At 31.8% G+C, this 27,889-nt stretch overlaps 2 protein-coding genes across 8 annotated transcripts in view; both read right to left on the bottom strand.

Moving 5' to 3' along the window:
* Positions 1-21,936, bottom strand: part of LOC109332794 — a 24,113-nt gene extending 2,177 nt beyond the window's left edge. The window contains exons 1-10 of one of the 6 annotated variants that reach the window (XM_019567870.1): positions 21,712-21,936; positions 21,072-21,115; positions 20,828-20,966; positions 20,476-20,608; positions 18,629-19,197; positions 17,757-18,093; positions 17,316-17,589; positions 16,363-16,455; positions 15,581-15,805; positions 14,433-14,630 (exon numbers count right to left, since the gene is read on the bottom strand). In XM_019567870.1, the coding sequence (XP_019423415.1) occupies positions 14,433-14,630; positions 15,581-15,805; positions 16,363-16,455; positions 17,316-17,589; positions 17,757-18,093; positions 18,629-19,197; positions 20,476-20,608; positions 20,828-20,966; positions 21,072-21,115; positions 21,712-21,793 (2,094 nt within the window). In that variant the 5' untranslated portion in view covers positions 21,794-21,936. Of the gene's footprint in view, positions 1-14,053; positions 14,631-15,580; positions 15,806-16,362; positions 16,456-17,315; positions 17,590-17,756; positions 18,094-18,628; positions 19,231-19,584; positions 20,166-20,475; positions 20,609-20,827; positions 20,967-21,071; positions 21,116-21,711 lie in introns of those variants that run through there. The other 5 variants (XM_019567838.1, XM_019567862.1, XM_019567855.1 and 2 more) reach the window with 5 other exon arrangements.
* On the bottom strand, positions 181-8,123 carry LOC109332773 (exportin-T-like). 2 transcript variants are annotated; one of them, XM_019567812.1, is made up of 15 exons: positions 6,214-8,123; positions 5,949-6,038; positions 5,765-5,854; positions 5,525-5,629; positions 5,300-5,359; positions 4,783-4,845; positions 4,594-4,689; positions 3,760-3,924; positions 3,133-3,306; positions 2,964-3,026; positions 2,798-2,896; positions 2,142-2,288; positions 1,626-1,812; positions 1,184-1,252; positions 181-1,026 (listed from the first exon to the last, which is right to left on the bottom strand). In XM_019567812.1, exons 1-13 carry the CDS (start codon positions 7,939-7,941, stop codon positions 1,723-1,725), a joined length of 2,970 nt encoding a protein of 989 aa, XP_019423357.1. In that variant the 5' UTR covers positions 7,942-8,123; the 3' UTR covers positions 181-1,026; positions 1,184-1,252; positions 1,626-1,722. The 2 variants fall into 2 exon arrangements, with proteins under 2 accessions (XP_019423357.1, XP_019423350.1); XM_019567805.1 differs by lacking the exon at positions 1,184-1,252.

The following is a 27,889-nucleotide window of genomic DNA, read 5'->3' as shown; positions in this document are numbered from 1 at the left end:
TATATATATATATAACATAGTTAAGAAATTAGAAAATCGTAAGTTATAAGTCAAATTAAAATCATATATTGCCAAATCAAAATTCTAAGACTCAGGTCTGATAATCATAGCAAAATAAGGTTAAATAAGGCTGCTTCTACCTAGATATTCACTTACATGAATTTCAAATGAAGGTTGAGAGGGAGTCATAAGGTGGTCAAGTGGTAAGGGTGGAGGGCTTAGGAAGTGGAGTGATAAGGAGGCTGAGGGTTCAATTCCCACCACCACAAAATACTAACATACTAACAGTTACCTATAAAGAAAATGAAGGTTGAGATGATGGTTTTAGTTTTAGATGAAGAAGGTTTTAGAAAAGAGAGCGTTGAGTTGAGATGAAGGTTTTAGTTTCAGAAACAAGATGAAGGTTGAAGGAGTTTGCTGCATTTGGTGGAGGCTGCAACGAGGTGAAGGATCGGTGAGGCAGTAAGGACCGTGAATTGATAGGAAGGGATTAAAAATTAGGTTAAATTGGGGTAGGCGAGTTGAGCCACAAAATGGGTCGAAAACCCGAAATTCCTATTCGCTGAAGTTGACTTCCCCAAAGCAAAAACATGTAGTGATTCTCCAATTCGACACTCCATAGCGTTACTCCACTCCTAAAACGCTTTCCCCCACACTGATTCATTTTTCACCATGAAACATGTTGAATCGTGCAATTCAACGATTGAACTCATGCCTTTGACAACCTTGGCAAGGACAAATGAATAAACTGAATTGGTATCAACAATTTTGAAAACGAGATTAGCCCAACGACGTGGTTAAGGATCAAATGCCCAAAATTTTGATCACAATATTGACAAGTTTCAAACGGATGGAACTCAAAATTTATGAGAAAATATCCAAGATTTACAAGTATGGAAGAAATAAAATAAAATAAACAAGATCTGCACCACTTTACCGAATTGGCAGGTTCCATAAGAACTGGCCAAAATGAAGGGCAGGAGAATATCCATAGCTCATCCACATAAGTTATATACACAACCCACCCTGCAATATTCACCAAATCTCATCACTCACTATTGAGGGAACTAAAAAAAAGGAAAATCACACTCAGTACCGCTGAAGTTATCAGTGACATGCAAACCACTTAAATTTCAGAAATTATACTGACCTCCCCCGATTTTGCATAATGTATTGTACTCACCCCCATCAGTCAATGGTATGTTAGAAAACTGACGGAAATATGTGATGTGTACGCACATGTTGTTTGAGACTGCAAATATGTTTCAAAAAGACATTTATAAAATCTACACTTAAATAATCTCATGCTGAAGTTGTGTACCAACGAAGACTGCTATGGGAAAACTATCCTCCTGAATTGGGAAAATGTGCAAGTTTTAAGGTCATAAATATCATATCCAAACATTTGCAACATCAAAACAGCATGTTCAACACACTGCACACATTTTGTCAGTCTTTTAATATAAAGTTAGGTTGATGGGTGTTAGTGCAACACAAAATGCAAAGTAAGGTATGTGGATGTTATTTTTGAAACTAGAGGATATGAGCTCATCATGACAAACATCGGGGGTAAAGAGTGCAATTTCCCTAAAGATGAATGGAAAATATCACAGATAGTCAGTTACCTTCTCGTGGACCGATATCATAACTGCAAATTAGGACATGGCCAAAAAATAAAAGCCAGATATGCACATAACTCAGAATTTTTCCAATATAAGTATGCTATCTGAAAACAAGGCTTCCATTCTGCAGCAGTCTCAAATTTTCTACAAGTGACTGATAGAAAGATTTCAGTGCTTTGATATCACCGCCCTGCAGAAAGTGAAGCAAAGCAAACATTAGGCCCACTACATGAGAATATATATATATATATATATATATGTTTGTGAGTGTATGTGTACATATTCAATGGGTGATTCACCTAGAAACCAATGTAAAACTACATTTGGTCCTTGTAAGTGACACAGGTTTTTCATTTGGGTCCATGCTTTAATGATTCATGACATATAAGCTTGAGCAGAAAAGAATAACATGACAAGTTTACATAGGAAAATGACATAATGTAAGACAAAATGAATAAATTTCTACAGCAGGACTAGAAATTTGTTTTGTAGTATTTCATCTCCAGAAAATTTGATTACCTGCAACCTTTGGCTATATTGTTCTGCCAGATCTGGTGGGCAATGTGGGGCAGAAAATCCTTTTGATACAAAATGAACTAGAAATTCATTCCCAAACTTCTCATACATGACCTTCTGAGCCAACACAATTTCTCCAAACAAAACAAACTGCATGGGAAAGAGACAATGAAAGGGTAGAAGAAAATGCAGACTAAAATTGCCATAAACCGTCAACACATTCATTTTCTAGAAGTAGTTAGCAAGCTAACTCCAGAACTCCATACATATATTTATAATCCTGAACTTGGAAATATTTATACTCTATAGTTGTCATTTGCACCTTTTTATACTTATGATCCTCTTCTTAATTTAAATAAATTGTATTTATTAATTTTCACTTGCATTGACATCATTTTTTTATGTACAAGTGCAAAACATCAAACTTTGAAATTTTCCCACTTCAGAGCTTTCTTGAATTCTCCTCAAATTGTCTGCTGTTCTTACAAACAAATCATAAGCAACTAGTTTTTTCACAGCTAAAGAATGAAGTATAACCTGTTATAACAAGGACCAAAATGAGGGAGAATTCTCATATATAATTGATAATTTTAGACAGAAAAATCTTAACATTTGAACAAGCATCTAAAACAATGTACAGAACAGTTAACGAGTCTTACAGTATTTGCATCACGGAGCTCAAAAGATCGGTCCAACACACTATACAAACAGCAGTTTATTCCAAATGCTTCGATCATAAAAGTTCGAAAACCAGGAACCTGTAAACCACTAAATTTAGTATAACCAAAACATTACTCAAAAGAAGTAGAAACGAGTGGAATCTACCTTTTCTTCATAAGGCTGGGCACACCAATCTTTAATTAGTCTAGTGAAAATCTGTACACATGCCTAAATTGCAAAAATTAAAAAGATACAGATTTTAGATTATATTAAAAGTACCAATATCGGAAAACTAATTATACATAGTTAAATAAATAGCAAACATTACACATACCTTTCTTACAAGAATGTCCTTATGATTACAAGAAGAGTACAAAAGCAACTGCATCACTGGATCCAAGTATGCTTTACTTTTTGGGGTAAGAAATACAGAAGACAGATCATGCGTAGTGATCACATGAAGAAATGTATACAATGTTCGCTGAAGTTCTTGCAACTCACGAATTTCCTAAAAAGGGAAAATATAATATTATCAGGCATTTAGATGAGTTTAGAACCACAAAAATAACTTACATAGAAATGCAAAAGATACATTTCAAAGATGGATTTCATATTTAAAGTCAGCACAATATAGCTACCAAGTACCACAACAAATAAATTCAATGTTAAAACAAATGTGGTGTCACTTTCTCACAAATCTTGGATCCATCGAAGTTTCAATTTTAAGGTTCCGTAATTTGTGAAAACTAAAAAAAGAAAATAGAAGACTAGACGTTGACAGTAAAACTAGCACGGAGCACAGATATTATCATATGGCACAAGCACAAACTGTCTCGACAACTTCAGAAATACTTGAACAAAATCCAAATCATAAAAAGCAATCATATGACAAGGATAATTTAAAGCAAGTAAGTTGAAAGGGATGGCCATATTTTGGGAAACTTGATCACCATTTTCATACCTCGGTGACTGCACCAGGAACTGAAGGTAATCCATGTCTTGGAATAACACTGAATATCCGATCAGCAACAGCTGGAAATATTTCCTCCACGATGTCGCACACCGAAGTACTGAACTTGCAGATAAGTTGATTGAGCAACACAAGAAAACCAATCATCTCCCTTGGCTGCGATAAAACATTAGAAGACATTACACAGTTTTTTCTCCGGATTGAGCCAGAAACAGCTAAAGGGAAGCTAAACCAACTTCATGAAGTAAACCAAAATAGGGAACAGGACACGTGTCACTATAAACAAGGATTACTGTCAACCAACCATTCAACCCACAGCATCATTAAACATGCTCCACATACACGTTAGAAAACCTCAGTACTAAGTTGTGCACTACATGAAATCGAATAGATACACAGACCAGTTTAACATGCTTTAGACATGAAAACGACTAGAGGCAACAAAGCATTGCGACAGACGCCATGCTGTTAAGGGAAAGGGAAATTCTTAGATGCCATAAAGTAATACAGAAATATTAGAGAAGCAAAAAAGTTGATTGCACTTTACATTCTGCTAGACACTAAAAATTCAATGCTTTAATTTAATCATCATCACAGCCTAAAAGGATCATCTATTAAAAAAGTGTGCTCCAACAATAAATGAATAAGATAAAAAGTAAGAGAAGAGTATTATTCTCAATGCCATCGCATTCCAATTCCTTATTACCACCATGACAAGCATTTTCAGAATTAATCTCCAATAAATGAACAACAATAGCAATGCAAATAAACACATTTAGATCCAGAATTTGTGAAAATATTAACAAAATTATAGATAATATGTACCTCAATTTCTGCAAGCAATTGCTCTAATGCCTTTGGAAGGAAAGGAAAGACAGATGCTCCTAGTGTATCCACCATGCGGTGTATAAAAGATATGACCTATATGCCATGTATGGATATTAGGTGAAAATCACTACCATAATACCATTTAACTAAAAGGAAGTTAGTCTAATTCATAAATCTGATTCATACCTTACTCCGAAGAGGTTCTACTTTTGGGAATACAACAAGAACTTGAAGAAGTACATCTAATGTCTATATAGAAGAAGGAATGGTCAGAATTAGCATAAAAATTACAGAATAAGAGGCAACACAATAAAGTTCAATAAAAACAGAGATAGGCTTAAAACACAAAAAACCATAGATACAAAGGATGTAGCAAAGATGGATTCCACACATTCAAAAAATAAAACTTCAAAATTCTCATAAAGGGCAGCTCAATGCACGAGAGTCCCACCCAGTGGAGTCTAGGGAGGGTAAATATACACAACCTAACCCCACAAATGGAGAGGATGTTTTCAAGACTTGACATGTGGCATACAAGGTAGCAGCAACCTCACCATTGCGCTGATGCTCACTTTAAAACTCCAACGTTATCATCTAGAATAAGGATATTTCCCAAACATTTTTAATCACAAAATTGACAAAAAATACTTCTGATAGACCCTACACACCGCCAGAGCACGAACCAAAACAATTTGAAAATTACCTGCTTAAACATGAGACCAATTGCAGGGCGACTCTTAGTTACAAGACGCTCACTGAAGCCCTACATCATGTAAGAAATGATAAGAATGGGAGGAGTAAAATGCAAATATAATTATCATTCCTAAAGAGTTTATTAACATTGAGGCTTTTATAAAATACTACGTCGGAGATGGGGTTAATCATCTGAGCAAACTAAAACCATAAGAAGCCAAAATTAGGAAAGCACCTTGCTGAGAGAATTGATTGCCATGATAATTTGCTGGATTATACAAATTTTGGCATTAGTCTCCTCATAAGTCAATAATTTGGCATTTATGAGCAACGTCTCAACCTGGGTTAAACAAGCATAAAAAAAATATGCATCAAATGCCACCTGTAATGATCTTTAAGCATAAATGATTTCTTAGAAACAAAGAACATGGGAAATGTATTTCTCAAATCTCGCAATTTTTTAGTCAAGAATAACCTGCTGACAAAGAGGACGGAGCAAAGAAGAAAGATAATCACATTGTTTTTCTGGTAGGACATCTTCCATTCCAATCAATAACCCAATTGCCTGTCAAGGAGTCAATCAACACATTAGAAGATAAACAAGAACCTTAAATTTCAGAGAAATATCCAAATCCTGAAACATTAAGAAGTATGAATACCTCAAACACGTGGCTACCATCTTCGGACCCTGATAGCACTTCGGTCGTAGAATTCATAATTGTGCATTGAGCAACAGTATCTTGCAGGCTCTGGGAATATAACAGAACATCCAAAGGAATCAAACGTTTCATCCATGCAAATCAAGGGGAAAACAAAAAATGAAGGATGTCAGCATCAATTCATATTAAATTTTGCTTATAAAAGTTAAACTATATTTAAAATGCATAAAAAACATGAAAGAGGAAAGGATTATATAAGTGCTACCTGCAAAATTGTCTCTATGAAAGGCACCAGTTTCACCTTCAGCAATTTTACAACCCTCATAAACAAATAGCTGGCCCTCCGGCTTACATTGATGTTAGGATGATGTATGCCTCTTTCATCAAGAAAGGCAGTGAGAACCATAGGAATATATTGAGTATTATCCTGAATGAATTTAACATATCTTGTCACTGTCTCCAAATAAACAAGGGCAACTAGCCTATTAGAGTGACAAGGAAACTTTGTTGATAGAAGCATGAGCACCAGCTCACTCAACAACCCACTCCCGGTTCTCATGGCTTCATTGCTCAAAGATTCTCCAAGTGCAAATAAAAGAGAAAGCGCACCTTCCACCTCCTCTACATTGCTATCTGAAGAACTGGAAATGGCATTAGCTATTGAATTCCTGATAAACAAGTGAGCTACATCAGGTGCTACACGACCCACGGTGCGAAGCAGAACGAATAAATCCTTTCTGAACTCTACCATCCTATCTTCCTCCTCTTTCCCAATTTTATCCATCACATCAAGATTAGCACGGTAGGAAGGCTCATAGCGGATAAGCACAAGTATAACTTCCAATATCTGACCCACGTGAAACAGTTGTTTCTCTCTCAATGGGTCAAAGCTCTTCAAAGTGGCCACATAACCAGAAAGAAACTGGATAACATTAAATGTAGCATCTAACTCAAAGTTCTTCATGACATAGAAAACCGAGGGTAAAACTTCATTCAGAAGTTCCATAGAGACTCCTTTAGCATCCTCCGAATTGATACGTTTAAAACAATCTAAGGCCTCCACGGCATAGCCAGTAAGCAATGCAGATATATCAGAAACAAGTTCGGTGTCACCATCCTCTGCCACCAACCTAAACAAACGGCTAATTTGAAGGTTTTGCAGCAACGATAGCTTTGAGTGCACCTCCATTCGCTTAGAAACTACTGCTAACAAGCATCTAACAGCAGCACCACGAAGTGAATCCGACAAACTACCAGCCAAAACCAGATCAAATAACAAAGGGATAAAAGCATCATTCACAATCAACCCAATGTCGATCCAAGAAATGTACCTCCTCATGGAATCTAACACGCTAGTACATATCTCCTCATCATTATTCCTATACATGGATAGAATGTCATACCAAGCTCTCACCATCTGAGACACACACTGCTGCCTTATTGCATCCTTAACCCGTGTTGCAACCGCCAACTCCTCTGCGGTCCGTGGGTAATCCATACTAATTAAATCATCATCCAACACATTCAAGACTCTACAAAACATATCTATAACCAAATTCCCTTTGCTCAAATGCGGTAAAAAATCGACAAACACAGACGACCAAATCAAAGGGTACTCAAAGTATATAAAAGTGGCCAAAACCTGTGCAAGCTTATTCTTGATAAAAGCAGGACCTTCCAAAACCCTTCTGAGGTTATTGTCATCAACAGGTTCAAGATACACAATGGAAAACACAGAGCTTCTGATCATGTATATCTCTTCTGGTGCCATTGACAAGTAACATGACTTGATCATATCATGTAAGGTTTGGAGGCACCAAAACTGAACTTGAACCAGATTTGAAAAGCACAGTTTTTCAATGCACAATCTGCAAATTGATGACTTATTTTCCTTTACTTCGTTACAATAGTTCTCAGCACGTTTCTTCAACTCGTGATCAATGGAACCAGACTCATCAAACATTATAAGAATTGCTTTCTCAAGATCATCCATGATATAGTGGAAAAAAAAATAAAATTTTTATGCTGAATTTGCAAAGTTTAGCAGAAAGGGTGTTTGAGAAAAAACCGCAGAAATTCTGAGATGAGGGGTTACCTTCAGTTTCTGCAATGCGATAGAGGGCTAGGGTTTTTGGTGTAAGTTAATTGGAAGAAGGGTTAAGATTTTCAGAATCTGTGTGAGTGGGAGGTTCCACATTTTTTTATACGGTATCCCTCGGCATATAGTAATTTCTCTCCCATAAATATGTTGCTCAGTAATCAACTTTTTATCATTTTCGGGTTCGGGTTACCCAAAATCTGACAGGCTCAGTGATGATATTTTTATTTTCAACCCTATTAAGTTCAGGTTCGGGTTTGGATTTTGAATTTTATATTCGAATTTGGGTATGTGCAACCCCGACCCTGAGCGTCCGTTGTCTTCCTAGTTGGGAGGGTCCACTTTTATATACTTTAATTTAATAATAATTCACAATTATTTCAATGAAAATGTGGATGAGGGTAAGACGGGATTTAATGGTAAAGTTGATGTTTAATGAGGGAAAAAAAATTTGCAATTTAAATTTTAAAAATAGTCTCTCTAATTCTAATTGTATGATAAGGTTACATATATATCTGACTCTCTCTAATTGTGAGATAAGATTGTTCAATCTATCCTCCTACAACTCACTTCTCCTGTTATCTTTTATATATATATATATATATAAATAATTGAATTAAAATGATTAAACTTAGAAATATGTTTTGCTAATGTATGGGTCACACATTCCTTAGGTGCTAGTATTGTTTATTTCCTTTGTGCACCCAAAAATATAAATAACGAAAATGTTAAAAGTAGCTAACAGCATTACTTATGATAGAAAAAAGTGAAAATTGTCTTAGAAATTAAAATTTTAATAAATACTACATTTATGACTCATTGTTAACTCAAATCATAATAAAAAATAAGCATAAATAAATTTTAACGTTTTCTTTTAAAAAGCTCATTAAATTAAATACTATACTGTTAGTTTTGTTCTCCTTATTTATTTATTTTTCTATTTGTATTATTTCAATTTTGTGACATGCTGAAGTTTGGATTTCGATGAGAAGAGTATTTCCTTATTCCATCCTAATTGCATATATCAATTTATAATCCTTATAAAGAGACCCAAAAAAACATGATAATGCAAGCATTTAATTAACCATCATCAAATTTTAAAATTCACAAAACGAATATAAAATAACTACTAACCATATAGATGCACATATTTTGTCTCACACTTAGTGTCATTCCATGTGACATAACCTTGTGATCGATTAAAAAAATATTTAAGTTAAAATTTAATTTTTAAGTAATTTTATGACTAATTATAAGGTCATAGCACATGGAGTGACACTAAGTGTGGGACAACAGATGAGCACCCCACCCCATATCATGTTTCACTCGGTGTGAAACACGTGCTAAAACATATTTTTTCCTAGTATCTATATTATTTATATATTTAATATAATAATGTTAATATAAAATTATATTTTTATGAAAGCAGTAGTTCTTTTTGGCATTTTATGCAATAAGAAAAACTACAACCATTAAAAAAAGTCATTAGGTGAGGGAAAATAGAATATACAATTGAATGACAGGAACATCACATTTAAAGATGAAGTGTTTAACATTTCCAAAAGTTGTGTTGTCCTTAGTAACATGTCCTTGTAATCAAGTTCAATTTTGTAACTTGATGTAACACTTATTATAGTTGGTTGGAAAAATTATACTTAAATTAAAATTTTAATAATTCAATATTTTTCTGACAATGATGATATATAAAGTGACATATTTTTTGATAGAATATATACTTTCTTCATCAAATTTTAAGGAAAACACCAACAAGACATTGATCTAGTGGTATAAGACTTTGCTAGTTTCCAAAATGTCTAAAGGTTAAATGTTTGATTTCTGAAAACGACACCTATTTATAAGACTGTCACATATCTTAAATGGATTAGTTCTTTACCATAAAGTGAATGAATATCCTTAGTAGTATCAAAAATATATATAGAAAACAACATATTATATTGTGAGGATGGGTAGACACATAACACCATTGATATTTTGGATATGGAGAACAAGTTCTATATGTTCAACATTGACTTAGCTATAAAGTCCATAGAAGGCACTGAGGGAGAATCTATATAGAAAGTTATCTTGACTAGGTAGTGATGTGTAAAATGAAGTTGATAGAAACTTTTTATGAAGTCATGTATGATATGGACTTGATACTATTTGTATTGATTGTGGTTGTTATGGTAGCATTACTCATAATTACAATTAATACCCAGATTTAATCATACTAGGCAACAACCATTGTAGTCTTGTTACCATCATGAATAGGAACGAAAGTACTAATATCTTAAGAAACATTAATGTTGATTCAATTACAAAGTTCAAATCAGATTTGGTAGAGAGAAATATTTATGGAGATTCACCAATGATTACCAAAAAAGAAAAATCTAAAGAAGGTACAAACTTAATTGCCATGAAGTTGGGCCTTACCATCCCATCAAACATCATATCACACCAATAATTAAGCTATTGACCAAACCTCCAAAAAAAAATGTCACAACTTTTTTTTTGATATAACTAAATATATCATCATTCTATGAGTATGAAAATTAATCTTTTTTCAGGATGTATAGTTGTCCCTCTTAATCAGTGTCATTATTTAAAACCAAACTTTTAACTTTTGATCTAGTTCGATACTTTAAAATTTAGTGGGGTCTTATACCACTATACTAATGTATTGTATATTCTATGTAAAGTCATGCATTGTCTATGTCTACTTTTGCTCATGTTGTTCTAAAAACAATAGAGTGTCCTTGAAGGTTTTTGCCCTCGATCATGTCTAGCTTATTGATAAACTGAAACCTCTCAACCATAATTGTATTCTAGTTCTTCTCCTCATCCTAGGCCTATGGTTGTGACCAGAACATGAAAGATGACACTGAAAAATCCTCCTGAAATATTGGGGGATCTGGTAGTAGAAAGGGAAACTTCATGTGTATGATTGTATTAGGTACTAGGAAGTATTATCCTATAATTTTGTTCATTATGAAAGTCTTTTGCAATTCAATGGAACTACTAACTCGATTGTAAACTAATGTTGGCACGAAGAGACATCACATGCTCTAAAAAACTTTATCTCTTCTTGTTTCTATTTAATCAAATTATATAAACTAATATAATTTTGTTTTTATAATTTTTTATTTAATTGAATAGTATATTATAATTGGTGGAAGAAACAAACGGGACAGAGGATCTCCATTCATGTTGATACACCAATAGCAATTATGGGTACTCAAGACTACTCAAGTAGCTTCAGACACTAACTAATTGATGCATGCAATTCCACAAGTGTACCTATTTTTTTGTTATCCAAGTAAAATAATATGGAAGTAAAAGGGAACTAAAAGATAAAAATAAAATATTGGATAAAAATATAAGATAAGGTATGTGTAGATAAAAAAGACAAAACATAATAAGGAATTTTGCAGGATTAAGGATACGATATCGACATGCATGATCATAATTTCATGCACTCTCATTCCCACGATACCTAATCCATGCTCAACTTAATATGTCTTCTACTTATGTAATAACTATACTCAATTGAAATTTATTACTTACATTTTGTATTTTGTAAGAAAATAATGCAATCCTAAAAAGCTAAGAATACTTCCATTAGCAATTATCTGCTCACGAGGTTCCCATAAGCTATGGTGAGAAATAGCTATGTAATTATTATAGGAATTGATTTTCAATTAGTAAACTAGCAATAGTAGAGGGGCATTTTTTTTTCTTTTTGTAATGTATTGTTCAAGAGAATAATTTTTTTTTGCTCCCACAAATATTTTCTACAAGATCGGCCATTGATGGTGGGAGTCATCTTCATATATATTTTGACCATATCCCAATTATTCTCATACATGGGGTTCTCAATTCCATGGTCCTAAGGTTTTGTATTTAATTTTGAGAACAAATATACCTACTACTACTGAGGTTAAAATGTGGTAAGAGTTATGGAGAAGAAAGCTTCTTGATGAATCAAGAAGTGTATAAAAGAAAGCTTAAAGAAAGAAGAATGATAAACAAAAATTGATAATATTCTCATTCAATGATTGAATTCTCACTACAAAATTGAATTGATTGAATAAGAAGTGAGTCAATATAACTTATTTATACAAGAGAAAAGAAGAAAAGAAAGTTTGTAAAACAAGTAACTAACATAAACCTAACTTCCTAATTCGTAACTTTCTAACTAACTATCATCTTCCAAAATAATCTATCATATATATTTTATAACTGATAATTTATAAGTTTTATATAATGTTACTGCATTTTATGTCCTTTATATTTAATTATCATTGATTCTTCAAAAAAGTAATTCAAATAAATAGTGGATGATATAGTAGATGTGTATATATCTTTACAATGATAATATGTAACTATTACAATATTTAATTATACACTAGATTAGAGTTCGAGAAATTCAATCACAATGTTATTTTAGAAATATTCATTGAACGAAATCAAAATTTGAGATTAGATTGAATGACATTAGGAGAATGCTTAAAGAGTTGAATTCACTTCATTCCTTATTCTCCAATGCAATTTCTAGAAAGAAAATGAAATTGATTTATTCAAGGATTTATTGGCTTAAACATTATTTCAATTCATTTATTAGACCTAACGTTAAAAACAACTTCACATTCATTGAAAATGTTACGGTAGTTGAAATGAACAATTAATAATAATAAATATTACCAAATAGAGGGACGCAACAACAATAATAATTACAAAAAATTTAATACCCATGAGCAAATGGATTTTTTTTCCATTTCCACAAAATATAAGAGAATCATTATTTTAATCCTTAAATTGTAAAGATCAATTATATTAGTATATGATTTTAGAAAATTAACATATTGGTCCCAAAACAAGTAATATATCAATCAAATTGGTCTTCACGTGAGATAAATCACATAAAGATTGATGTGACAAACTAATACAATGTTTATAGTTTCAAAATTTCAAGGACTAATTATGAATCTCTCTCTACAATATATGCTAACTTAGTTTTCATCAGTAATAGATCCTATTCTATGTTAAATCTACATCATACTCTATCTCTCACCATTAGAATCAAACCTCACAAATAATAAACAATAAATATGATAACTCCTTAGGCTCAGGAAAAATACAAAGTTATCCATTCAATCTTTTTTAATAAAATAAAACAACAATATAAATGCATTTTATTCGCAAAAGAATCAACTTAGTTAGTAATTACTAGAGCTAAGAATGGAAGGCCATATATACTTGAAACTTCTAATCTATATGTAACTGTACTATTGAACCTGAGATTCATAGATGAGGTCAGTTATTTAAATTGAACAACGTTATATATTCTTTCATAAATTATATTTCCTACGTTATATAGAAGATAAATTGTTTTCACTTGAATTCAAAAGGAAAACATTATCATTATTTGCACTAAACCCATCAATTAGAACTCCCTCTCAAATCCTCTCAAGGAAACCTATGCATTACAAGACAAATGGCATGTGGTAGGTGGATTAGGAGTCACTAAAATTTAGGGTAAAAAATGTTGTTCTCATCTTTTATTTCCATCGTCTAGCTGTATAAAGCTTCACTACATCTCTTGGTAGGCCAAATGTTCAATTTCTATGAGCAATATTTGTTGATACAAGTGTCACTTGTTAGTAGGAACAGTCCGAAGGGATTAGTTCCATACTCGTAAAGATTAGTTTGAGAGTTAGATCTTAGAGGGGAGAGCAGGAAAATGGAAGACGTAAGAGTCATCTCACAAGTGTATTTGATAGCTCACAAACTTTTCATTCTTTCCCCTCCAAAATCCAACTCCTAAACTAACCATACGGATAAGGGATACTCTTAGTAATACCAAAAAAATCTTCTATTTTTATTGGTAATTACACAAATAACACCTCATGTACATTTATACACCAGCCAAACAAATATTTCTCATGAAGCTTTGAAACCAATAGGAAAAAATAATGTGACATATTTGCAATTATTAACAAAATCAATAGATATAAAAAAACATTCAAAGAAAATCAAATTTCTGAAATGTGTTTAACACCAAGAAGAATTTTACTGCCCATCATGCAGTCCTATATGACTCAATTCCCAACAGTTAATACAGCCTGAAAACTACTCTAAATTGGTGATGCATTTTTGGTGTGAAAAATAAACATGTAACAAAAAAAAAATGATTTTTATATATCTACTCTCCCTTACAAGTAAAGGGTCAGATTCACATAATCAACTCCTTCCTTTTTTCAGAAAAAAGTTGTCCAATTTTGGTGTCCCATTTGAGGCTGGTGAGTTTGATATGCACCAATCTGAGATCCTGGAGCAGCCTCAACTCCAATGCTATTGGCCACAGATGGTCCTAGATGATGAGGAACATGATGAAACTGCATGTGAGAAGATTGAGCTGAAGTGGCGGCAGCCGCAGTAGCCGCATTGAAGGAAGAAGCATTAGCATTGAGAGAAGGTATGCGAGCAGCATGAGGTGTTTGCGGCGCTGGAACATTATAGGAAGGATGATTAGATTGCATGCCAAGCTCCATTGGATTCTGTATCCATGTTTTTGATGTATCAGCCTGTGGGATGGAGAAAAAAGAGAGAAGAAATTTAACAAACTAAAGTCTAGCAATTGAAAGCAATAAGCAAAAATGACATCATAGTGAGGGCTGCCCTGTGCACGAGGCTCCTACTTTGTTGGTTATTGTTGTTGACTTCATAGATGATTATGCTCTATGTAGACAAAGAGGTTTCTATGACAAGATAAGATTGAATACAAGATATGTTTACTAATGTTTTTTTCAATGTCAATGAAAGGTTGAACCTAGGTGGGGTTAGACCCTTTTTTGAACCTTTTGACAAAAGTTAAGGTAATCAGTAGTGACAGAAAGATAAATAGAAATAATGTCTATTCCAGCAAATGAGCTATCCAAAGCATAGACAACAATGCACATAATAAGCTCGGGCACTACATCGAGATAGATAGATTTAACTCGGAGGAGCATATCGAGTAACAACTAACAAGTCTCTAGCCATATTAGTCAAGATTTAAACATAAACACAGGAATTTACAAGCTTACATATAAGGATAGATACTATTTTTAACAGGTTTTGAAATAAGATATATAGGATGTATAACTTCAGGGTTAAGTATTAAACATCTATATGTGAATACCAGGGAATACCAATCACTTCTGAAGATTAATTGGGCTATAACTTTGGGTGCTCTAATATTGTGGTATGACTTGATCTCCAATTTTCACCTCTAAACTGATTCTAATGTGCGCTTTACTATACTTGCATGCTATTTACTCTATATCACTTCTGCATTAACAGAAGTCATGTGGTTCCGAACCATCTCTCCATAACTCAAGTTTACCATTTCTGATATCTCTTAACTTCCGCACTATATATCGTGTATGAGCGTGCAAAACTAAGGAAAAATTTTAAGGGCTCACAAGTTGGTGCTTTTCCCATTGCCGACATTTAAAAAACATCGTTTACTCAAAATAACACATAAAAATATTACCTGAAGATTTGGATTAGTAAAGTTGGTAAAATTGTGAAACCCTGTAGGGCCCCCAAAAGGAACAGGCTTGAACTGCTGAACTCCGTATTTAAGACCATTAGCATTAGAATGAGAACTACCTCCAGGCATTGTCATGTGATTGTTGCCATTTGCAGGATGATAATATGGAGGATTACTAGTATATCCAGGCATAGTCACAGATGGAAAAAAAGTCGGGGACAGAAACTGGCAAAATGGAATAGAATTAGCAACATGTGGATACATCTGCAACAGAGTTAGTTTTTGTTTTTGCACCATGCCAATTGTGGATGCAGAAATACTATCAATTGTATGTGAGCATAAACACTGTACTCACCAAAAAAACATGACGTCGAGGTACAAACTTATATATTTATTATTAAAAGATAAAGGACCAAGATGCTATAGTAGTTTGCAATGCATGAAAATGTAGAGAGGGGAAAAGGAGGGAAAACTACAATTGTCTAGTTTAAAAATGCAAAAGGTGTTACTTTAATACAAGATAAAAAAGTGGAAAACATGATGAAATACTCTTCAAGATGATGTTTAAAATTAAAAAAAAAAATAACTATAAAATGTAAAAAGGCTAACAAGGGTTGTTTTCTAAATTGTCTAATAATTTTTCAGTGCTCAACAAAATAGCCTCAGGTAATTTAAACAATGTCATTCTGTAAATAAATACTCATTTAAATTCAACAGCACATGAGTTTCACTAGTCACTCTTAAATACTCCACTGCTTCTAAATGTAATCAACTAATCATACCTCTTGACGGGATAACAGGCCCCCCTTCCATCGCACAATATCTTCTATTGTGGGTCTGAGATGCGGTTCACAACCCGTTGTGCGACCATAAGCCTAAATGAGATATTAAATGTGAGAATGGAAAGACAATAAGATATAACAAAAATGTAACTACTCTTCATCAAAAAGAGATATTCAATAAATGGAGAGTAGAGGGACAAGTCAATCAACACTAACTCATAAAAGATTGTGAATCTTTTACCATAAAATATCTACTGATGTCGTATAAGTTTGTATCTTATATCAATCGTGTAATGAGACTATTTTAATCAAGTATCAAGAAGCACTTCCTCCGATAGCAAGGGAGAATGTGATACGTAATGAGAGTATCTAAACTAAACAATTATTTACGGGATGCAAATTAATGCAATACCAGATTCTTCTCTTTTCAAATTCAATTAATAAATAACTTAAATATTCTTTTTTTACCTTATTGTTATTTTCTTTCCTAATTTGTTATTTCGATTTGTTTCCTACGCAACAGATTATAAGTATTTCCTAATTTCACCAAGATTAATTTCTAAATAATATTAAAGGAAATCAGCATGCCATATGCATACCAAAAGTTAAAAAAGACAGAAAACCATCTTCTTTGAAACATGGCCTAGAATGTTTTAGACTTTCAACCATATCTGACAACATCCAGCCCTTGCTGGCCATAACCAGTGCTGTTTAGCTCTTAGTTTCAATAGTGTGTGTGCCCCGCACAATAAACTACAGCCAATGGCACATATCGATCACGACAGAGGCGCACTATACAGAGACCCAACATGTTGCCTTACACAGCACGCCAGTGTTGTGAGTCATACACAATGACACAAAAAATTGTGGGCATTAATGTCTTAAAAATAACATAAGAAACTTCAATGATCCATGCACCAATTTAGTTAGTAGCACATAAAGGAATCACTCACCCAGAAGCCTAGCAAATTATGAAAATCATACAGTCGCTTTGACTCTGAATGTGCATAGGATGATCTACTATCATGTGTCAATCCAACATCGGCATAACTGTCTGGATTATGAGAGCTTGAGGACTCTATGATATCAGGCAATTTTTGCTCAGAAGCAACACCGAGTGATGGAGAGTTAGTACGTGCACTTCTAACGAGATCACCATGTAACTCTGTTAGCTTGCTCCCAGAAACATCATCATTGGACGACAACTCTGGACCAGGCAGTGTCAAGCTGACAACAAATGATAAATCACATTATGACGAGCTTATGAAAAATACATATTCATATCATGTTCGCTCCTAGTAAGCCTAAATTGTGCATCTATTACTCATACATTAACTCTTTCAAATAGCTCAATAATGAAATTAATCAAAATACAAAAAAACATGAATGCTAACCTTGCATTAGATTCCTCATGTGATTTTTCAGCAGTTACTATTGATTGTAATTGAGACCGATGCTTAAGAGATTCAAGTTCTACCCCAATGGTGCCAAATGTAAGCCGACAGTATTCAGTCTCAGCAACTTGAGTATCCTGTGCTATGGTCACATTTTGGTTCTCATATATGTTTATTTGGGAAAGTTTCTCTATAAGACTTTCTGCATCAGATTTTATATCTTTAGAAATTTCCACTGGAGGTGAAGGCGCTTTTTTAGGTGTTCCAGTCACTCCGGGACTGTTCCCACTTGATTGTTGGGTTGATTTAGGTCTCCACTCTTTATTAGGCTGGGGAACTGCATCAAAATTCATCAAATTGTACATCAGATTTCTACAGATTAAAACAGACCTGGTAATGAAATAAGTTTTTTTGCTAAAACATTCAGACCAAAAACAGTAAGAGGAGAAGAATAGAATAAGAGTACTCAAACAAACTTGTGCAATCATTTCAATGAAGTTACTAAAAAAAGGATACTCTTTTCCAATTATGAATACTGCATTTAAATTAAACCACAAAGAAAAAGCAATGAAAGGATTCTATAATGATAGACTTTGCACTAAGTGAAGAGCTCTGCAACAAAAGAAAACATGTTCAACTCCCCCATTCAATCGGCAATCTTCTTGCTTATTTCAAATTGTGAACATAAACCTGACTTCAGACTTAACTAACATGTTCGTCAATTGCCATGTCAAAACAAAAACAGACCAAAGAGTAAGCAGTTCCACTTTTTAAGTTATACGCCTTTACTAATTTGAAAATTGATATTAAAACCATATATATATATAAAACAAAAATGACCATGATTTTGAAGTTCTGTTTCAGAGATATACCTCTCTGAAGTCGCATGAGTTGTTGATGTGGCCTACTATTATATTGATTATTAATGGATTCAGGGACAGTGGCATTAGCTTCATAAAACTGCCCAGTCTTTGAGATAGCACCAAATGATTGATATGAATTTGAAGAGGTGACATCTTTTCCTATAAGAGAGTTGTTAGCATAAGAACTACTGTGAACAGATGACTGTTTCACTAAGTTGTCTGAAGACTGTCGCCGAAAACCAACTACCCCAACTTCACGCCTATTGGCTCCAACAACACCTGATGAGCGGGAATCAGCAGGGGGCACATGAATTGGATCAGCTGAAGAGGAATACACAGCAGCAGAAGACGAACTGGTTGATGCCATCGTTATAGAATGTTGATGGACATTGTTAGGCTTAATTGGTAGCATTTGTGCTGCTGTGTTCAAAATCAGATCCTGCTTCTCCTCAGATGTAGCTTTTCTGTCACTCGTATCTGTATCTTTTAAGCATCTAGCATGTGAGTCAGAACCATTAAAAGCCTGAGATAAATTCATAGCACCACACGACCTTTGGTTGCTGGAAGCCTCTGACGAGCTACAACGAAGATAATAAAAGAATTATATGAAACTTAATGTTACATTCTCTATGTGAAAAATAACACAAAACAGTGATAGCTGACAGATACTGTTTATAAAGTATAAATTTCAAGTCTGAGCAAGTTCTTTTAATTCAAATCAGAGAAGAGTAAACCACTGAGCCCAGGTCAGTTGCTTCTATATATTCTCAAACAAAACCTTCCACACTTCTGTAATAAATTAGAATTAATTGGAAGAGTTATGCTTCTCAACAGTTATTAATATACCAAAGCGAGTAGTCAATAGCGGCAAAATTAATATTCGTATTGTAACTGTAATCTTTAGGATAGCAGCCATCCCATATCGCAATCCGCCATACAATTATAGCATGTATGGGGTTGGCCACTGTCCAAGATTGACTATACACTGTCCCCTGTGAACTCCTTTTCAGAACCTATTGGTAAATTATAATTATATACAGAATTGATCCGTGACTTTTGTATGTAATTTCCGTAGAAATTGTTCTTAAAACATTTCACCGAGCTAATTTACGTAATTATGGTATAGTCATTCATATACTCCTAATAGGGTACTATGCGTGTTAGGAAAGTTTCATAAGATTGCTTCCTATTCAACCAATTTACTATGCTTATAAAAGGGCACACTATGTGTAACACGTGGAAGTGTGTATGATGAATATTATAATGAGGATTTATCTTGTTTCCCATTAGATTCCGCAGTTTCTAAATTGTCGATTAAGGGTTGTGCCCAAGAACGATACCTGGCCCTTTTTGCTTTCGTTCTTCCACCCATTATCACCAATGGTTAAAGGTACAGAACCATTGATCAGATTACCACCTTATGCAGGACACTTTATCATAAAAAATAAAAACTAATCTTAAAAGATCAAATCAGTATTTTGTTTAGTCTTGATTTTGGGCCTATTCTATTATTTGTAAAATTGAAATCAGAACGAAAGAATACATAACAAAATTCAGTTGACTCTAATTGTTATCCCGACCACAACGAGTTTATAACTTATAATTTTTAATCCTTTCCTGACAACATAAACTCATGCCTTTCTATCTGCAACAACTTACCTTCTATGAATAAAAGTTTATTTTGCACAAGTGCTAATATAGTTTTTAATAATTATAGTTGTAGCATTAAACAACAAAAACTTAGCTAAATGCATTTGTTAGTCAACGAGGCAAGGGATGCATATATATACAATGATTCACAAGATATGCAAGCAATCAAGCCTGTTATATCCAGATAATTTTAATGTAAGACATACCCCTTTTCGGTTGTGTTTACGTTTAATTGCTCGCTGGTAGGCGTTGAGCCTGGCAGTGAAGGAGACTTCCCTTCTTCACATTTAGTATGTCTCACTCTATTATCTCGGACAACACGGAACTCTCTGCTAACACCTGAACAGTTACGAAAAAAGTTAAACATCAACGTATAGTCATATACAATCATGCCGATGAACAGCCGCCACCAAAAGGAAAAAGAAAAGAGACATGTAAACCACTTAGTTCTTTGCAAGCATATACAAATGAAGGCTTTTCTAAAGAAAATTAATTACAATTACATCAAGTTTAGAGAAAATTATTTAAACCCTCAAATAAGTATAATATGAGTATTACTAGGTAAAGTATTACGTGGATGGTTTATTCTTCGACCACTATGACGAGAGGGAGCAGAAATTTTGTTTCCTTGACCATCATTCTCAGTATGTCTTTGTGCGTCACCTGAAATCTCGTGTCCTACATCCTGAAGGTGCAACTACAGATAATAGTTAATTAATTACTAATAACAACCATAATTCTTTTACACGTTACAATGGATTGGATATGATAAATCATCGAGAAAACTTTACAAAAAAACTACCTCCTTCTTTCGGTCTCTCCTTCTCTTCACCTCATGTAATGGATCTGTAAACCAAAATCACAATGTACATGAGGAGGCATACACATATAGCTTTTCATTATCTTATTGTCTTCAAAATCAATTAAAATAAAATCACAGGACAAATAATACACAACAATTTACATGTGTGCTTCAAAATCACAATTTAAAGTTCACAAAAACAGAAAAAATGCAGCCACATTGTTGAGAAGGGCACAGCCTTTCATATTTTATTTTCTTCCCAACAAATTCAATTACTAAAATAAAATCATAGAACAAAGAGTACACATAATATAACACATGTCCTGCAAAATCACAATTATAAGAGCACAAAAACATAAAAATCCAGCAACATATATGAATGAATTATGAGAAAGAGTAAACTTTCAAATATAACAGAATCACTAATTAAACAATAGTGCCACTTGATTTTTATCTTGTTTCAGAATAAGTCCTTCAAAGATTTAAAACATCCTTAAATTGTGTCCTTCTAATGACTTATGTCACAAATCAAGTACAACAATTTAACACAATTTTACGCTGATTTGGATTCAATGACTTCAAAAAACATGAACAGAACATGATTAGTAACATCATAACATAACAGGGTCAATGAGATCACCTTGGTTGTTATGAATATGAGCGGCATCAGAAATATTTTCCAAGACTTCTTTAAAGGTTTTTTTTCTGCCAAGTTCTTTCATTGTGGGCAGAAAAGAAAAGAAGAAGGTAAAAATCAAAACTTGATAATGGTGGTAGTAGGGTTTTGTTGCATCAGAAGGTAGAAGCAGCAGAGAGAGAAAAAAGAGTAAAGGGAGTTTGAATGTGAATGAGGCAAAATCTTAAATTTGATTGGATATTTATATATGTCAATTTTCTACCAATAATATTTAAATAATGTTTTGAACCAATAAAAATAAATTAAAATAGAAAAAATAATGAATTATTAAATTTTTTTATATATGTTATATTTTTATTAGTCTGATATAGAATTTGGGACAACAAATTTTTATTCTATTTTCTTTAGGCCATTGAATTTCACTTTTTTATTTTCTTTGTATTTTTTTAATTTAATATTTATATATGGTTTCTTATATAATATTAAAGTGGTCATATTTAACTCAATCCAAAAGAAAAGTTAGTTCACAAGGTGAGAAATTTCAAATTTTAGAAGCAATAGTTAAGTAAAATTTTCATCTTATATAAGATTTATCTTAACAAATATATCATTTATTATTTATCAGTATTATTTGTACGCAAGAAGCAATAATAATTGATACATGAATTTTGAATGATAGATCGATCAATAATATAAAAAGAAACTCATATCAATGAATTCTCTATATTTATATAAACTTTATGCTATGTGAAGATGAGAAAGTGAACAAAAAGATGAATATAAAAGTAAAACACGTGTATATACTAACAAGTAAGGTGTACACAACATGTGATGGATGCTTATATGGTTTCTCATGACGTGTATGAGATTGGCCTTATTTTAAGAAAAGAGACAAAATTATGATTTTACGCCACCTTACTATTATAATATTGTTGTTTTTTATTTCTTTCTAGGAAGTTTCCTTACTTGTATTATTTTTGAGAATAAGGTCCTTTTAGATTTTCAATATGATTAATAGGTTAGATTTGATTATTGAGAATAATATTTATTGGGAATAACAATCATACATTATAAAATGGATTAATTTCTTACCTATAAAGCAAAAAGATACATTTAATAATACCAAAATAAGATTTAGTTTTATTTTTACTTTTGAAAATTTAGTGTTGATGGATTTGGATCATTTTGCACTTTTTAAGGTTGTTGAATCATTTTATGACTTGTATTGTGATTGTACTTAAATTGGAATGAATTATTTCCTTATTATGTTAATGAAATATATCTTTTGGTTCAAATGTCCTTCAATCTTAAATTTGTCTTTCCTAATACTGCATGGTTAATCATATATATAATTTTTGTCTACATTAGTTACAAAATTTTAAAACTATTGAAAACCATAGGCTAAAAAAATTAAAGTGTCCAACTTAATTAGAGAGTAGTTTGTTAAACTCAAAGATGGACGGTTGATCTATAACTTAAAGATGAAATTTGGTAATCAAATAAATTCTAGGATTAATTATAGAGGCGAAAAAACAAATTTCATTTTTTTTGGTATATCGGAAACACACAGAAAAAAGAAAGATAAAAACTAAAACAAATGATTGAGATTCAAGTTAAGATAACTTTAACACTCAGGTCCAACTATAGTCCATACTTGTAAGTTAGTAGATGAATGAGAGGACCAAGAAATCATAAAATTTGTTTCCTCCCTTTCTACATATTTGATTTCAATAACTCAATTATGTTGATATCCAAGTGGAATATTTTTTACTACATGCAAAATATGATTAAAGCATATAATCTGTACAACAATCACTTTTAAGAATGATATGTATTATTAATTTTGAATGGAGATATGTACTATAAAAATTGTTAAATGTTTAAACATAGCGAAAGATAGATTTTGTTTCTACTCATCAGGGGTATTTATCTTTGACCTAAATAAATAAAAATGTTATAAGAAGATACAACACCCCAATCAAAAGACATGAACTATTTTTTTATACATAACTTTTATATATTTAGCCTTGAAACATAATATAATATATATTTTGTTTTGAAATAAAATTGATATTCCAAAATATAACCTTGGAGCATAATTGGACATATATTCCTCAAACAAGATTTTATACAAAATTTAAGATGGGGGCAACGTGTCTTAGAAGTTAAGCAAATTGAATAAATCTTCCTCTATTTGTTGCATGTTTTTTGTTTAATCAAGATTATATTTTCACTCTATGAGTAATGAATTTACCTCTTTTAGAATGTATGATTGTCTTTTCAATAAGTATCACTCATAAAAATCGAATATTTAACATTTTAGTTTATTTGAGAATCTAATGAAGTCTTATACTACTAGATTATCATATTGTTGGTCTATTTGTTGTGTGTTGAACACTCATTCCAATTCAACTCATTCCCATGGTTCAAACTTTGATTCATATTTTTCTTATATAAATATTTGATCAATAATAGACATATCCATTAATTTATATTTTTTCATGTAGAAATTTATGAGATATTCAATTATTATTTTGGCTTTCCATGTTATAATTAATACATTGTTTCTAAAGCTGTTGTGTTTTGATTTAAGGCTAATCTTCTTCCTTATATATTATAGGTCTTGGAATTTATTGCCACAGCAATTTTGGCTAATATTTTATATAAGGTCCTATTTTTTAATACAGTATAATAGCCACAAGGACCCAAAACTTAATGGTCCATGGCTTGTGAAAATTGCTTTATTCGGGTACAAATTATTAAGATTGTTAGTATATCTTACAATATCTATTAAGATTGAGATTACTTTGTTTTATAATTTATTTTTTTATTTAATTAGGAATCTAATATTAGTATAAATAGAAGTTAATGAATTAATGTTATATATGTCTTTTCTATCATAATAACATCATGCAAATCATCATATTAACATTTACAATTTATCAATACAATTTACTATTTTTGTCATTATATTTTCTCCTTCCTTACATGAACTATATTTTTGTAACAAATAGAGAATTTACATGATTGCCATCAATAATTTAAAAAAAAAATAGTGGAGTTGCGTTAAAATTTAGGTGCAAGTTGAGGTATTGTTTAATCTATTATAAACACCCTGATATAAAATTTAGCGTGACAATAATATTTAATTAAAATTTATAATTAAGATTAATATAATAACAAAAAAATATAAAGAAGTATATTGGTTCAAAGTTTTAAAATAATATATTAATTTTAAATAACAACAACCAACAATTAATTAATTAAAGACATAGAAAAATGTAATTACATTTAAAGTGTCTTAAGCTCATCGGTCGATGATTGAATTAGAAGTAAAAGTTTTAGTTATTTTCTTTTCAATATAAATTATCATGTTGTATGCAAGAAATTCATATTCTATCTTATTATGTAATTTTGTTTGGTTGTCTTCGATGTTGAAAACAATATTTCTGTAGTAGTTAAACTGCAATAGTTAAGATAAGACAAACAACTCAATCAAGTAAATAATATACATTTACTTTTATTATATTGTCAAAGTTGCACTTAATTTGGAGATGATTGAGAATTTTTCAAACATGAATAACTAACAACATCATCAATAAATTGTTGAAAATTGACATATCAAGTTAATTTTATGTTGCTCATTGAAATCACAGAGTAGAATTTTTGCACAAATACATGTATGTTATCAATATTAAATGATTATAAAAACTCTTATGATCTTAGGACTTTTATTTGGTACAAAGTTTGGCAAAGGTAATTCGCAATCTTCATAATATATATTATAAAGTGTAAAATCATTATGAACTCAAATGAAATCATGATATTATAAACAATATCATTGTTTACATAGGTAAGAGAACTTTATACATTATATATAATTTTTAGAAAACCACACAAATTACACTATATATATTTATCAAGCTACAAGTTGAAGAAAAATGTAAAATTTGATTAATATTTTCATGGAGACATTATTTGAGTGTAGGTAAAAAATAATAATAGTTTAATAAATTTGAAAAACAAAATTAGGAAGCAGGTGCCCCAACCTGGCCTATCCCAACAAAGGTCTAAGTTATTCATCATTGTGAATTTGTTGATACATAGTTAAGTTATTTACATATGATGTTAAAGTTCAATTAAAAGTCATTGTCAGTAAAAGAAAAAAATATATATTAAAGGAATTAGTTTTTATTGAAAATTTGTGTATTCATGGTCTTCTGATCAATTTTGAAATTTAGTTTTGAGAATAGGTTTGCTGGGAACTCGATTTCTTGGTTGAATTGAGACAAGAGCTGGCTTTGTATGGATACATAAAAAAATTGTGACACTTAAGTCAATATTCTTATAAGTGGTTTCATTATTTAATCTCACTAATATTGTTCGTCTATATTATCAAAATAGGTTATTGTATCATTAATCATCATTCTTGAGTTGATTATAATCTTGGGAATTTAGTCCCTGTCCATGAATTGTAAATAGTAGAGATCTCTTATCCCAAATTCTATTAAGTAATTAGTTTATGTTTTTATGACTTCTTCTTTTAATTAAATATTTTTTTAATTGGTCAAAAACACAAATTATAATAAGAATGATGACAAATGATCCTCGTTCTGATCATAATATCATGATTTAAACTTTCAATGGAATATTTAAACTTTCAATGGAAGATTTAAACGATTTTTTTATGCAGGTAGTAGCATATGACTTATTAAGTTGTTAGTTGATCAAAGTTAAATCTAGGGGTGTAAAAATTTGGTTCGGTTCAGTTTTTGGTGTATTTTAGTGACCGAACCAATCAAAAACATATGGTTCAGTTCCACTCAATTAACCGCAAATTTAACTATTAGAACCGAACTGAACCGCTCTTGAATGGTTCGGTTCGGTTCAGTTTTTGGTGTATTTTAGTGACCGAACCGATCAAAAACATATGGTTCAGTTTCACTCAATTAACCGCAAATTTAACTATTAGAACCGAACTGAACCGCTCTTGAATGGTTCGGTTTGGTTCCACGGTTTTTCCATTTACTTTTTTATAAAAAATCTTCAATGAACTGAACATTCAAAATGTATTATAAGAGATATTGTTTATCCATAAAAGGATAAACACTAATACTACTATTATAAAAAATTATGAATCATATATAACAATAAAATTCATGATTATGTACATATATATGAATTATAACCTTACATTTCAATTTCATAATTAGTAACACATGTAACAATACATGTATAACAATATATGATATATATTAGTTTCAAACTCAATGTCACAAAAATTGTAAATATATTCCAAATCATAAGACACTAGGAAACAATTTAATAACTAATAACATATATAATACAAACTTAATAATAATTTAGTAACATATATAACACTACAATTCACACAAAAATTGATAATTTAAGCTAGAAAATTGGTTGAAGAATTTAAACAATTATAACACATTATTCCCTAATCCCTTGTATATATTTCTTTAATATGCGGTTCGGTTCGGTTCCAACGGTTCCTAAATTTCTAAAACCATAAACCGAACCGAACATAAACGGTTTCCTTAAAAAAATAACCGAACCGAACTGCGAAACCGAACCGAACCACATGTTGCAGTTTGGTTCGGTTTCGCGGTTTAAATCGAAACTGCTTACACCCCTAATTAAATCCTTAAAAATAACATGGAACCCAAGCCAAGAAAATGCTTGATCAACTAGTTTTCCATCAAATATTTTCAGATAATTTAATTTATCTTGGAATTTCTGAATCTGATTTATGGTATTCTTCTACAAGCTCACCCAAGTCACCATGGTTTTGCAGGTTTCTATTTCTAGTAGTGACAAATGTTTACAATATTTCCCTTGCTGGAATAAAATGAAACTAACTAAATTCTAAATATGATAATGTTTTATCAATCTAAATATTAACTAACATCATATGTAACATAATACACTTGATTGAATCATTGGACATGGTTTTTTAAGGTTAAGGTTACAAAAGGATGCTATGTATTAAGTGTTTAGTGTTTGAAGTTCTCTTCCTAAGATCTAACTAGTGTATCAATTGGAAAAATGGAACAACAAATATCATCCATATATTTTTGTTTTTATTTTATTTGTCTGCAATTATACACTTATGAAATCACAAACTCACTCAAACCAACACACTCATCAATCATTTGGTCTA

The sequence above is a fragment of the Lupinus angustifolius genome, chromosome LG02 (genome assembly GCF_001865875.1).
Source record: "Lupinus angustifolius cultivar Tanjil chromosome LG02, LupAngTanjil_v1.0, whole genome shotgun sequence".
Lineage (NCBI taxonomy): Eukaryota > Viridiplantae > Streptophyta > Magnoliopsida > Fabales > Fabaceae > Lupinus > Lupinus angustifolius.
The sequence above is the reverse complement of the archived record's forward strand: the minus strand, read 5'-3'. Positions and strand labels throughout refer to the sequence as shown.